The sequence below is a fragment of the Rhinatrema bivittatum genome, chromosome 3 (assembly GCF_901001135.1).
Source record: "Rhinatrema bivittatum chromosome 3, aRhiBiv1.1, whole genome shotgun sequence".
In the NCBI taxonomy this organism is placed as follows: domain Eukaryota; kingdom Metazoa; phylum Chordata; class Amphibia; order Gymnophiona; family Rhinatrematidae; genus Rhinatrema; species Rhinatrema bivittatum.
In genome coordinates, this window is record NC_042617.1 from 248,326,054 (window position 1) to 248,340,897 (window position 14,844).

General features: G+C 43.7%; 2 protein-coding genes across 6 annotated transcripts in view; one reads left to right on the forward strand and one right to left on the reverse strand.

Moving 5' to 3' along the window:
- Positions 1 to 7,824, forward strand: part of STX11 (syntaxin 11) — a 58,618-nt gene extending 50,794 nt beyond the window's left edge. For 2 of the 5 annotated variants that reach the window (XM_029594424.1, XM_029594425.1), the window contains exon 2: positions 3,511 to 7,824. In XM_029594424.1, the coding sequence (XP_029450284.1) occupies positions 3,516 to 4,373 (858 nt within the window). In that variant the 5' untranslated portion in view covers positions 3,511 to 3,515 and the 3' untranslated portion in view covers positions 4,374 to 7,824. Of the gene's footprint in view, positions 1 to 848; positions 1,159 to 2,803; positions 3,052 to 3,510 lie in introns of those variants that run through there. The other 3 variants (XM_029594422.1, XM_029594423.1, XM_029594420.1) reach the window with 3 other exon arrangements.
- Positions 1 to 14,844, reverse strand: part of GPATCH11 (G-patch domain containing 11) — a 1,168,394-nt gene that overhangs the window by 874,582 nt on the left and 278,968 nt on the right. The window lies entirely within an intron of this gene.

Here is a 14,844-nt window from a genome sequence, read left to right on the forward strand (position 1 = left end):
TTTGTATGTTTCTTGATCTATGGGTAATCCAACCCATAGTTGAATTAGTAAATGGAGAAAACCTGACAGAATGGTCCCATAAGGACATCGTTTATGCAATACAAGCACGTTAGGTGGAAGGTCTGTGCCTTTGTTCTTGAAAGAGACTCGGGCAGTTTTTTGTCCACCTGTGTTAGCCAGGGGACTTGCAATTTGCTAAGCCAAAAAACAGTGCTTGTAGCCCTAAAGCAGAGTTCAGGTAGCTGCATTGGTCTGGAGAAAAGAGGTTGTTTTGCAGGTCATGCTTGCGTGTAATTGAACCAACATATAAAAAATGGCCAAAGATGATGTACATATGTTTTTGTTTTGGTTTTTTTTCTTCCAAGTCTGTGTCCATTCTTCAGATGCAAGATGTCATATAGCTAGGGACTTTCATTTTCAGTTTTTATTTTATCTTTTTCTGGGAATTTATCAGTATTTTTATTACAACACAAACGAAAATCAAAATCAGTAGAAAAACTGACTTATTTTTCCAGGTAAAATCAGTTTATTGTGGTAGACCGAAGCCAAGACAGTAAAAAATAAAGATTAGGATGCCAGAGAAAGGGATTCTTTTTATAAAGAGAGCCACACAACTTTCAAAATCATTTGACAAGACTAGATGAAAATTTGAATGACCTCTTCTCCTCTCAGTCCTTCCCCCTCCTCCAGCATCTCTCCTCTCCATCTCCCTCCCCTCCCCCCCAGCATTTCTCCTCTCCCCTCCCCTCTCCTTTTCCCTTACCCCCAGGCCGATAATCGGTAGGCTGGATTTCAGCTCACAGATTACAATCTTAACTCCCTGATGCAGGAAGCTAATGATATGCTAATCAAGGAGAGTTACAAAAAAGGGGTGTTGGCTGTCAACTATGCCTTCTGCACAGGCCGAACTCAGGAAAAGGGTGGGGGGAAGCATAATTGCTGAAACAGACCAGGAGGAGAGAGTGTAACTTATCTAAGTAGCAGCAGCTACTCTTAAAAGAAAAAAAAAGTCACTATTAATCAAAGGGTTCTGGTGCCAGCACAGCACTCTTCTGACCAGGAGTTGTTTCCAGCACTAGGAAAAGCTGCGTTATTGCTGGGGCACATCTCTGCCTCGAGGAGTACCGCTTAATGCCTTCACTTGCATGGGATTTCCAGGTGAGGGCGCTAAGCGGTCTGCATGCGTCGTAAAACTCCTTGCTGCATCAGCCTGCCAGTGTCTTATCTCTTCTTTTTGCTCTTCTTCCCTCCTCCCAGAAAAGTTTTTTGTTTGTTTTTTTTTTCCCCCCAATGTCTCCCCTCTTGGCCAGCCTTTCCAGTGGCAGCTGTGGGCCTCCTTCCAGCCCAGCTCCAGTGATGACTGCAGTCTCCCTCCAGCAGCTGCATCAGCTCTGGCCTCCTTCCTCCGGTGTAACTTCAGCGGTGACTGGTTTTGGTGGATCCAGGCTCTCCTCTCCACCGGCAACTTCCTTCGTCCTCCTGGCACTCTAGGCATGTGGTCCCAGCTGCAGCATGCACACACGTGCATTCTGTACTTCTTACTGCACGGACAGTCCAGGCGCAGCTTCCGGGCACGACCCACTGTTGGCCGCCTTCTGCTAGAAGGAGATGCTGGAAAGCATTGTAGGGTGTAAATAAATTTAAACTTATTTTTCATTTTTGCAAAACTCTGGAATCGGTGAGAATCGTTTTTGAATGGTATGGCCATGTTTTAAAGCAGCGCTAGGCATTTCTCACAAACACAAGTTAATTAAGACCTGCCTTACATATTTTCAAGCAAAGCTGGCTGATTAGATGCTGAGAAGTATTATAGAGAAAGGTGAAGTAAATAGATGATTTCTTTGGATTTTTTTTTTTTTTTTTAAAGCTTGATTACTTCACGCTGTGTCACCAGTTAGTAAACTATTCACAGTTGATTACATTATTTCCCTTTCCACTTCAAAATGTATCAGAACTGAAAGCCTAGTTAGTAGCTAGTTAGTAGCTTCTTTGCAGGTCACACGTTTTGAGCTAGTGGTTAGCCGTTGGCAGTCACTTCCTGATCAACGGCGGATTCCCATAGAGATAAGCAAATGTGGAGAGGGGGGAGGGCATTTAAGTGTATTACTGTGGCTGAAGTATACTAAAAATGTATTTCTTTTGTACAGTTGTAAAACCATTCTTATAAAGATGCCTCAGAAAAAAAGCATGTGGCTGAATTTTGTAGTGAATGCCATAGCAGCTAATCTCAGGCCTTGGACACTGCACTACAGCCTCTTAAAGAGAGGACTAGTATCTGGGCTAAGGAGCATAACTTTTGCTATAGCTACTCCTTGAGAATAAGTGGACAGAAGTCACTTTTTTTTTTTTTTTTTTCGCAGTAGTTCTTCCTTTAACGTGAGCCTTCATTTGCAACTTCCTGAGGCTTTTCCCTCTACTTTAATCGACCCACTCTCCCGCCGTTCCTAGTGTGTTCATTGCCACCAGCGGTCCTGAGGCTGGGAGCCGTGCACCAGAGCTCTTGCTGGAACCCTTCTATCGTGGCCTCTATATCCAGCCTCTAGAGGTTGAGGTTCTCCTTGTTGATGACTACAATTCCCTCCCCCAGCAGGGGGACAACCTAAATTTAAATCTCAACAAGCTCTCTAGACTGTTAGCCGTGTCCTAATTCACTCCCATCAAAGAGCAAAAATGATGCAACCAATGATAGTGCGATCTGGCACTAGGTTTATTTTATTTTTGTTTTATAAACCAGCATTAAGATTCCTGAATAATCTCTTCTGACATGAGGCTTGTATGTTCTTTTTATTTTGCATGTATCCAGTGCATTTCACATGAATCCTCCCAGAAAATATAATTTCTTCCCTTTGTTTCTCTGTGAAAATCCTGTAACACTCCCAGTGACAAGCTGTGGGATATATTGTGGAAGGGTAAAGTTATCAGGATGGAGAACATCAAAAGTAAGACTGCAACGTATAAAAATTGATCAGAATTAAATATCAATAATGAGGCGACACAGTCATGTTTGCTTGGGATGGTTCTTGTACGTTTTGAGCTTAAATATATCAGGAGGTAAGAACTGAAAATGTTGAGTTCATAAAATATAACAAAAAGAAGTCTATTGAACACATGTTAGTAATACAGTTGCTATAAACCAAAAACAAGCACTTGTTTTACTTGAGGCTGTTTTTTTCTGAAATAGCTTATATGTAGCATTTCGTACCTACAATTTTATGTGAAGAAAAATTAAAACAACCCTAGAGGTGCAACAAATGTGCATAATTACCAGGTTCTATCTTTTGTTTAGTGTCATTCTTAAAATGACAGAAGGTAGACGGTGTGGACATAAGGTAGCGCACAAAAAGAATGGTTGAATTAGAAATGTTGAACTTTGCAAGCAGGGTCCAGAATCTGGGTTTTAAACATGATATGAAAGCATGGGAGCTAAATGCTAGGAAAATGTATCCAGGCCTATATTACATTTCACCATCTGTTTCGTTGCTTATTTGTGTTTTTTTTTTCTCTACACAGGGAAGATGAAGGACCGGCTAGCTGAGCTGCAAGAATATGCCAAGCTTCACGGTCAACAGTATCCGATGCCACCGGAGGATGCCCCCGAGGAAGGTCTTATGTTTGAGACAGACCACACCTTGGCGGTTCTGTACAAAGACATCCAGAGCATTCGGACAGAGAACCATCTGATGAAAGTGGATGTCAGGCGCCTGGGCAAGCAGACCACCCGCTTCCTCACCTCCATGCGCCGCCTCAGCAGCATCAAGCGAGACTCCAACAGCATTGCCAAAGACATCAAGGCCCGGGGCGAGGGCATACACAAGAAGCTCCAAAACCTGAAGGCCATCGGCGAGGAAGCAGAAACCACGTACGGCCAGAACTCCGCCACTGCCCGGATAGCCCAGGCACAGTACGTCGCCATTACGCGCGCCTTCCAGGAGGCGATGAGCGAGTACAACGAGGCCGAGATGGGCCAGCGGGAGAATTGCAAGATTAGGATTCAGCGGCAACTGGAGATCATGGGAAAGGAGATCTCTGGCAACCAGATTGAGGACATGATTGAGCAAGGCAAATGGGATGTTTTCTCCGAGAACCTCCTGGTGGATGTAAAGGGAGCTCGGGCTGCACTGAGCGAGATAGAGACCCGGCACAAGGAGCTGCTGAAGTTAGAGTTGCGTATCAAGGACGTTCACGATCTCTTTCTGCAGATGGCCCTGCTGGTAGAGGAGCAGGCGGAGACTCTGAATATTATTGAACTTAATGTGCTGAAAGTCCAGGACTATGTTGCAGAGGCCACAGTTCAGGTGAAAAAAGCAGCAGAATATAAGAAAAAGCATCCCTGCCGAACACTTTGCTGCTTCTGCTCTCCATGCTGCAGTTAATTAGGAAAACTTTTAGTCAGATTGGTATGATTTAGTTTTGAAAACGTATCCAAGTGAAAATTGATAAAATGCATTCTTTTTAAAAGCAAGTTTCATTCACTTTTGGGCCTGGAATTGTTGTATGTGGGGGCTTTTTTAATTAAGAAAACTGGCATAGTGGCAACATGTAGAGAGGGTATAGAAAGGTTTCTGTAGGAAAGCAAGTCATAGCATTGACAAGCTGGTCTGACAATCTCATTCAGCTCCATGGATGACTGAGATTGTGCCCAATAAAATGTAAATGATTAAACTGCAAGAGGTTACGAACCGTTCAAAGACAGAATGCATATGGGAGGGAGGACATGTATACTATTTTCTTCAGTTGCTGAGCATGCTAAGCCATCTTTGCCTCAATTTATAACTGAGAGCAATCTCAGTACATTTCTTTAAACAATAGTGTTGTTTCTGTAAATTGAATTTAAAAATAAGTCACATGCCATCAAGTACACATTTTCAAAATTGAATCTCAAATGCGCACAGTGAGCTATTTTGTGCACAATTATGTATGGACTAGATTTAACATGGTTAAAAAAATGTATATTTCTTTATATAATCCAGTTTTTAATACGCCTTCCTTCAAAGAGCACATGCCCACTATGATTTTAGGCCCCAGCATTGCCTGGCGGATTTTATGCCGTGCTTGGAAGCATTTTCAGACCATAAATGCTTTACAAGAGAGAAGGAGAGGTTCCAAAAGCTAATGTGCTCTGTCCAAGGGTCAAAAGGTTACAGGTGCACGTACGCTGCAGGTTAAATTAAAGTCTACATGAGGTGACCAGGCACACTCATGCCTTTTTGATCTGAACAAAATGTTCATACTTCGAAATGAACAAAGACATTTGGACTTCTGTTAGTTGTTTTTTTTTTTTTTAAATTTAATATATTTACTTTGTAAATAAAACATGCTTATGTTTTTCATGAATATAAATATATATTTGTATATTTTAAATAGTGCAGGATGAGGCTAGTACTTTTGCAAGAGTGTTTTTTTGGGGGGTTTTTGGCAGTCTGGTGGTGCCTTTGGATAAAAGGACTGTGTGTGAAATTTGGATGCAGCACAGGAACATTTTCCTCGTGGGGGAGCCTGCATCCTTAGGGTGGTTTCAGCAGCAGTAACAAGTGAGAGCGCAAATAAATGGTAAAAGTGTGAAGTCATTTAGAAGTGCTTTTTCCAAACAATCTTTTACTCACACATAGATAGATGTTGTCTATAGACTTTCCCAAAATGAAACAAAAGCAAGGCATTGCTTATGTGTCTTAACTGTAATGAAAGGCACTTCCTCAAATTTCAATAAATAAATGAAACCATATTCAGTGGTGCTGAGTGCATCTAAGTGACCTCCGTGCCAGTGAACATGCTGATGATAGATGGATAAGGGAAATTGTAGTTTTGTTCCATGTTAGGTAGTCTGTTCCTTTTATACCTTTTTTTTTATTATTATTTCTCATATAAACACTCTAATATTATAAAGCCCAGTGCTGGAAAACTCCTGCTTTCTTCAGTACCATTCACCAGCCCAGAGCCAAATAACAGTGCAGTCATCCTATGACTTCCACATGCTGCCAGGCAACTCAAGGCAGGAAGCGACTCCAACGAAAAACTAAACCAAAGTGTAAAATACAGGAGAAGGGTTGGTTATCTTTCTTTGCTATGCAGTGCCTGAGGCCCCTCCGATCCATTGGCTGTCAGGTTCCTGCCCTTTAGGTAGCTGTGGGCCTGGGCCTTGGCCTTTGGCACGCAGGCCGGGCCGGGAAATACTGAGGAGTCAAGCATTTTACTCAGCTGGGCAGAGGCCTGGGTCTTGGAGGTGAGAGTTAACAAACGCTGGCGTGGAGCTGGATCTGGAATCAGCAGGCAGGTTTACAAGGCTGGAGCAGGTACTAGAAGCAGGCTGAGATTGCAGGTCAGGAACCATCGTCCGTAGAACAGGTGACGAGCAGCAGAACTGCTAAACCCTGGAACTGGCAGAGTGGCAGGAAGGAGCGGAAAGACTAGAACTGCAGAAATTGAAGTGAAAGACTGGAACTAAAGCTTTTTGACAGACGAGGTCTAGTGTCAGGATTCGGCACATTGCAAATCCGACAGCAAGAGGGGCAAGTCAGCCTTCAAGTAGCTGCAAACATCCTCTGCTGCCCTTTTAGACTGCACCCCAGTCCATCCCCGATACCTATAGATGTGGGCTTAGGGGCTTAACTGAAGCAGTATTTTTTTTTTCCCTTAGCAGCTTCACCTTACTTCAGGACCCCAGCTGGTCTGAAGGTTAGGACTCTTGTCCTGAACCCCCCCAGGCCTGACCCTGCCTGAGTTTCGCTCCATGCCGCCTGTTCAAGCAGGCTACTCTCTATAGAAATCCACACAGCATCCTTGTTCTGGCTCAGTAGTCTTCTGGATGCGATACTCTGATGCAAGAGGCTTCCGTTAGGTTGCTCACGGTCGTAATGCCCTGTTAAACAGGTCACTTTGGTAGATGGTTCTTGGTCTTCATAAGGTAGGCATGACATTGTATAGTCTTTACTCCTTCCTAAACCACTTCACTTCTTGTAGTACACAGGGGCCATATGGTGGCAGAGCAGTGAACTCTCCCACTGATCCCAGCCCAGCCTCCTCTAGGCTGAGGAAGAAGAATCGGATTGTAAAGTATCTCATGTGGTCCTTGGAGTTGCAGACCAAAGAAGCTGCAAAGCATGGTGGAAAAATCAGGGACTCTCTTCCTCCCTTTAGTTTATCCGTCGCACAACAGCATTTGTGTCATGGTATGGGCAAATCAAACTCATTGAGAGAGACACTGGTGCGAGAGACCAGGCAATGCAATTACTGCAGGCTTGTCCTCCCCCGTATCAGTCATGATCAGCAGCGAATCAAATCTGTAAGTCTAATGGGCATACATGATGAAACTATACCCACTTACTCTAATTCCCTCCACTGGCTCCCTATTTCATGGTGTATTCAGTACAAATTAATTGTTCACAATTTATTAAGCAACATAACCGCCCCTGGTTTTCATCTACTCTCAAGTTTTATACACCTTCATGATCAAGCGGATCATCTGGTCAAGGGCTCTTCGATGTCCTCTCGCAAAAGGCAGCTCACCTAAGTGAGACATGAGAGGGCTTTCTCTATAGCCGGACCTGCTCTATGAAATTCCCTTCCACCTCCTCAACCGCAACATAAAAGATCCAAGAACTTTGAAGAAGGCTGTTAAGACACTCTTGTTCAAGTTGGCATTCAGCACAGAAGGTTGATTTTGTTTCTGCCTTTTATTTTAATCCTTTGTGATGTTTTTACTTTGTGTGTGTTTTTTTTCTTGTTTAACCTTCCCCTCTTCCTTTTTTATTGTTTATTAGTATGGATGTATTTTGTGCCTGCGTTGAATTATAGAAAGAAGGGTAATAAATATTTTAAATAACTGAAGTCGGAGCATCATATTTAAATAACAAGTAGTAATTGGCTATTTCTTTCCAGAAAGTGACAGTAAGATTGACATTTTGAAGACAGTTAACATCCAAAAATTGACCAGTAAATGGCTTTTGCAGTCTTCTATCTGTTAAATGTGCTTTCAGCTTGCCCAATATCTAAATTATTACAGAGAGAGCTATCTTGGATATCAAGGCTGCTGACTACTGATTGAAATCTACATTTTTTCTCAACGGCTGTGTCGATTCGAGCAAATCATGTGCTTTGTGGTAATGGCATACATCCAATCAGAGGTCCAAAACAAGAATTCTTTGCATTGCTTACACTTTATTATACAAAAAATGTTTTCACATATGGACCACAACCAGAACATCAATTCTGTGTACATCTATACAATTTTGTACATTATTCCACAAATCATATACAAATATTACTTGAATTCCCATATGTATTCATACTTTACCCTCCATACACATCTTATACACACCATTCACATCATACCATTATCATAAGATAAAAACATACCCCTGTACATATTAAAACAAAGTGTTGGAACAGCCATTGGGTACTTAACAAGGATTGTATACGTATTTTCATGTGGTTTTTGTATATTCAATCGCCTGTATTCCCACTCCCGACGAGAGCCTTATTTCACCCGGCACCTTGGGGCTTCATCAGGGAAAATGGTACAATTCCTTCTAGATTCACACCCACAAAACGTATCCTGATTCGTTTTCCAACTTCTTAAAGCATTTTACTCAAGCACATTAAAAATAAATGAAGATTTCCGTAAGGGTCCACAGAACATCCACTCATCTGTAATACAATGAAAAAAAACTGCTAGCGCTATCATATAACTTTAAATAGATCATGTTTTTACATTCCCTCCTAGGAACACATCTAAATGTTCCTGCATTTTTAATTGTTATCCGAGATTACCGGACAGTAACTAATGGTTCATAAAACCATTAGTGAAACATCCGCAGTCAAATTTATATGTAAAATGTGTAGGAAAACAGACACTATGGGGCAGATTTTAAAAGCCCTACGTGTGTAAATCCAGCTGGATTTACACACACCGAGCCTATTTTGCATAAGCCCGGCATTGCGCGCATGTCCCAAGGCTTGAAAAAAGGGGCGGGCCAGAAGCCTTCATAGGGCTGCTAGGTGCGCAACCTACGCCAGCCCGGAGGCAGGGGCAACTTCTAAAATAAAGGTTGGGGGGGGTTTAGGTAGGGCTGGGGGGCAGGTTAGGGAGGGGAAGGTGGGGGGGGGTGGTACGGGCGGAAGGAAAGTTCCCTCCGAGGCTGCTCCGATTTCGGAGCAGCCTCGGAAGGAACAGGGAAAGCCACCGGGGCTCCCCTAGGGCTCGGGGCATACAAGTGTGCACTCCCTTGCGTGTGACAACCCTGGATTTTATAACATGCGCGCGGCTGCACGCGCATGTTATAAAATTGGGCGTAGATTTGTGCACACTGGGTTGTGTGCACAAATCTACGCCCGCGCCTAGGTACTAAAATCTGGCCCTATGTGGTTTTTATATTAAAATGTAGTTTCTACAAAAATATAAGTGTAAAATCAGAATATTGCATTAATTACAGTCAGGGCCAGATTTAGGTAAAGGCAACATAGCCATGTGCCAAAGTCTGAAGATACCCAAACACTGGGATGAATCCTTCAGCTCTTTGATTTCTGGGAGTAAAACCCCTCACCCTGGTTCTTTGCCTGTGAGTGCCATGCTGTAAAATCTGGCCTGGTTGCAGTGCCATTTACACAGGGCTAGTTCTGTCATTAGGGTGAGGCAGCCATCTCAGGTGGCAAAATTTTGGGGTGGCAGGAGGTTTCCCCCCCCAAACACCTTCTAGCAGCTGCCTCACTTAACCCCTTTCAGGGCGAGAAAACACAATACAATAGACTCACTGACGAATATATTCGGGGTGGACCGGAAAGGGGTTAATGAGCCAGAGCATCGACGTTATAAAAAAAATGCGTCCTGAGAGCTATTGAAATGCTCTTGAGGGCTCCAGCATATGATGTCAGCAGGCAGGGACAAAGCTTCAGCATCCAGCGGTTGACGGCATAGGCTTGATCCTCTCTGCTGGCTCAGCTCTTCTTGCTCTGGTTGCTGCCAGTTTGCTGCACCCTGCTGCAGTGTTTGGTTGAGACCCATCTGTCTCTGGGGATCTGAAGGATAGCTAAGCAGTGGCCTTATTTAAATTACCATGATATTTCTTCATATGGTTGCGGCCCATGGGAGGAGAGATGGGAGTTGGACATGGAAATGGAAGAGGACGGTAAGAAGGAGCAGCAGGAGAGAGACCTGGAAGGTGCTGAGCAGGCATCTTTTTGGCAGCAGTGTTTTTCAGGGATGAGCAAGATCTAGGCCGGCATGGACATATCTGGACTCCATAGTATGAATGCAAGCAGTTGGACTCATCCCATGCTCCAGCTGAGTGAGAGGCTTGAAGAGCCATGCCAACACTAGTGAGAGACGGGGGGCAGTGACAGCAGAGAGAGATGGGGGTTGGCTGGACAGAGAGAGGGAAACTGGTGAGGGTCACTGGTGTGTGAGAGGCTGGAGGTGGAATTGGTGCTAGTGAAAAACAGTTTCGTAAATCCAAGAATAAAGAAATCTCTTTTTGAGTGTATCCCTTTGGGTGGGGGGTCACCATATCATCCTTTGCCTTAGGCAGCAGGTTGCCTTGAGATGCCCCTGCATTTACATCAATGTCAGATTATGCTGTAGTTTTACAAATATGGTTACTTTATATAAAGCTCAGTTCTTCTAAAATTAGCTTTTCAGGCTTGTCAATGATCAAGCAGTCTGAGAGAAGTTGTGAAAACGTGCATGGACACCACTTGTTTTTTTGAGCATGAGGCAGTTCCTTGCAAAGAGGAAGGCATCCTTGATGCACTACAAGAGCCTCTGATAGTCTTGGAGAGCTCCCCGAATGTGTACCTGTGGTAATACTCCATAGAATATGGATTGATGTGCCACAAATTCTCTTGGACACTGTTTCTGAAATCTGTGTCCTAGTCCTGAGTAAATGGCACTCCCAAAACAGGCGAAGAGATGTCTTTTCCAAGGTACAACTCCTCAGACAGTGCCTGCTCAGTTTCCTGGGTGCCATGTTCTGCCACAGCATGGTGACTTCAGAGAGTTCACCTAATACCCCGTTGTGTCCTTTTGCTTGGATCAATTTGCAGATGCTCCTGGACACCCATAAGTCCATCAGGATGTATAGTAAGCCAAAGCCCCTTATAAATTGCTCCATCTTGTTGCAGGACTAAGGCCGTGTCCAGATGAAAGGCACTGAAAGCGCACATTTATCCCAGCCTGACCTCCTCCAGTTAGAAGTAGAAAGAGTCATAGTATGAGATAGCCCATGTGGCCCTTTATTTATTCTTAGGATGATCCTGATGCAAGTGCAGACACACAAGTTCTGCAGTATAATATTAGTAAGGTTGAGGACTCCTTCCTCTTCTCAGGGCACTTCATTTCATCCATCTCAGAGATCCTGATGGTAAAACACTGGTGAATGTTGCTGTTTACTGTAGTACAGAGAGGGCCTCATTCCTGAGCACCAGAGCCTTTTTCTCAATGGAGAGCTTCCTCATGTTTCACACTTTCAGGTTCTGATACAATTGTAGGTCACTCCATCTGCTCTGAACCATATTACCAGGATCTTGATGTAGATAGCAGGGTGGCTGGTGGACGTCAGGACCGCCTGGTAACTCGCCTGCCTGGTGCGAAGGTGGTAAACCTCACATGTCACCTAGATAGGATTATAGACAGTGCTGGGGAGGAGCCGGCTGTCGAGGTACATGTGGGCACCAACGATATAGGAAAATGTGGGAGAGAGGTTCTGGAAGCCAAATTTAGGATTTTAGGTAGGAAGCTGAAATCCAGAACCTCCATGGTGGCATTGTCTGAAATGCTTCCTGTTCCACGTGCAGGTCCCCAGAGGCAGGCAGAGTTCCAGAGTTTCAATGCGTGGATGAGACGATGGTGCAGGGAAGAGGGATTCAGCTTTGTAAGGAACTGGGGAAACTTTTGGGGAAAGGGGAGACTTTTCCGAAAGGATGGGCTCCACCTTAACCAGAGTGGAACCAGACTGCTGGCACTAACCTTTAAAAATGAGATAGAGCAGCTTTTAAACTAGAACAAGGGGGAAAGCCGACAGTCACTCAGCAGTGCATGGTTCGGAGAAATGTATCCTTGAAGGATACTAATGAAACAGGAGAGTTAGGGCATCCCAACAGAGAGGTTCCAATAAAAGCAAACGTAGTCCATGTGCCTATATGTAAAAAATCACCGAAGCTAATGATTTCCGAATTATCCCTAACAACTGAAAAGCAGGTTGTTAATACAAACAAAAAACACACTTTGAAATGTCTGTATGCCAATGCAAGAAGTCTAAGAAGTAAGATGGGAGAGTTAATGTATAGCAGCAAATGATGAGATTGACATAATTGGCATCTCAGAGACCTGGTGGAAGGAGGATAACCAATGGGACATTGCTATATCAGGGTACAAATTAGATCACGATGATATGGAGGATCAACTTGGTGGGAGTGTGCACTTTTTGTCTGGGAGGGTATAGACTCCAACAGGGTAAACATTATACAAGAGACTAAATGCTCAGTAGAATCTATATGGGTATAATGATAGGAGTATACTACTGTTCACCTGGAAAAATGGTCAGACAGATGATGAGATGCTAAGAGAAATCAGGGAAGCTAATCAATTTGGCAGTGCAATAATAATGGGAGATTTCAATTACCAAAAGTACATGCTAGAGCAAACTGCACTTTAAGGAAATATCACATCATACGAGAAGTGCAGGGAGATTGTCAATCCTGACAGAAGACTCCAATCGGATCTCAAAAGTGCAATAAGTTTTTATTGATTCATTAGGCAGCTCCACTGATTTAAATCACAGGTAACTTTACGGCGTCCCCCGACACGGTCCCGTGTTTCGCTTACGGCTGCATCGGGAGGGCTCGCCAGCAGGAATTCACATATGAAATACTAAAATTAAATAATTAAAAGGTCAGGATGCTATATAGGACTTACAGCCGAACAACAATACAAACAATATAAGCACCACTCTTACCTGACAGCTGGTGTGTTCAATTTTGACAGGGAGCGCTCTTGCTCTGAACGCTGTCAGGTATTTAAAGAATGGAAAATGGCGCCAAAAACTACAGGTGAACCAATGACGCGGAGCTGATAGCCCCGTTCATTGGTTCCCATTCCTGTAGCTCGTCATAGCAGCATTGAATGTGACCAAGCTTAACTGTGAGATCTAGGTGAAAAGGAACCATTCTATTTCCCGATTGAGTCCTTTCGGGGTAACTGAATCTAAAATAAAAATCCACCGCTGTTCAATGCGGCCAAGTTGTTCTGCATAACAGCCACCGCGAGCAGGTCGTGGAAACACCTCAATGACAATAAATTTAAGATCTGTGAGATTGTGAGATTTTTTTACCCAATGATCTACCAATGGTTCATTTTCTCTGGAATGCCTAATGTTCGAGCAGTGCTCTATAATACGTGTCTTTACCATTCTCGTGGTTTTTCCAACATATATTAGTGGGCACGGGCAGGTAATCACATAAATAACCCCAGAGGTAGTACAATCGGAGTGTGAATGTAAATCAAAGATTCTCTTAGAGACCGGATGGGTAAACGATGTAGTGGGTGCTGTATGAGAGCATATCGTGCAGTGACCGCACGGGTAATGTCCTGGTGCGTTAGATGAATTCTGCCGCTGTACAAGGTCTGCATGAACCTTGTACAACCCTAACCCTAACCCTAACCCTAACCCTAACCCTAACCCTAAGGTTAGGGTTAGGGTTAAAGTAAGGGTTAAGGGTTAGGGTTAGGGTTAGGGTTAAGGGTTAGGGTTAAGGTTAGAGTAAGGGCTAAGGTTACATTGGCAACCTTAGCCCTTACTCAAAATTACTTTAGATTTCACGACACTTTCTATTTACAGGTGAAGGGCACGGCGATGGGGGCCACTATGGCCCCCAGTTTGGCCTGCCTCTTTGTGGCAGAGTTTGAGGATACGGTTATATACCCCTCAGAAGGGTTCCAACATATTGTAACCTGGCTTAGATACATTGACGATGTGTTTTTGGTCTGGCGAGGTACTGAGATACAATTGTTCATGTTTATGGACTGGCTTAACTCCCGTGATTCTAATTTACAGTTTAATTTTTGTTGGCATCAATCCCAGTTAGCTTTTTTAGATATTACGGTTTCAGTCCATGATGATCAATTCCAGACCACAATCCATCGTAAAGATACAGATAGAAACACGTTGTTAGCTTATCAGAGTTGCCACCCGAGTTCACTAAGGAGTAACATACCCACGGGCCAATTCTTTAGACTCCGTAGATTGTGCACCACCCGAGAAGAATATTTACATCAAGCTGAAATCATGTCAGCACGGTTTCTATCCCGGGGATATCCTAGGCGAGTGATAAAACACGCCATGAAACGAGCGTTATACACCAATCGAGACCTGCTGTTCCTCCCATCCTCTCATTCTGAAACCTCAGTTACTAACTGTATACTCCCGTTTTCCACCCTAAGTAGACAAATTACCACCATGATTCGTAGACATTGGCGAGCACTGTCCATGGAAACGGTATTTCCAGGTCCCCTACGGTTTACATATCGTAGGGGGAAAAATTTGCGGGACAAGCTTGTTCATGCAGACCTTGTACAGCGGCAGAATTCATCTAACGCACCAGGACATTACCCGTGCGGTCACTGCACGATATGCTCTCATACAGCACCCACTACATCGTTTACCCATCCGGTCTCTAAGAGAATCTTTGATTTACATTCACACTCCGATTGTACTACCTCTGGGGTTATTTATGTGATTACCTGCCCGTGCCCACTAATATATGTTGGAAAAACCACGAGAATGGTAAAGACACGTATTATAGAGCACTGCTCGAACATTAGGCATTCCAGAGAAAATGAACCATTGGTAGATCATT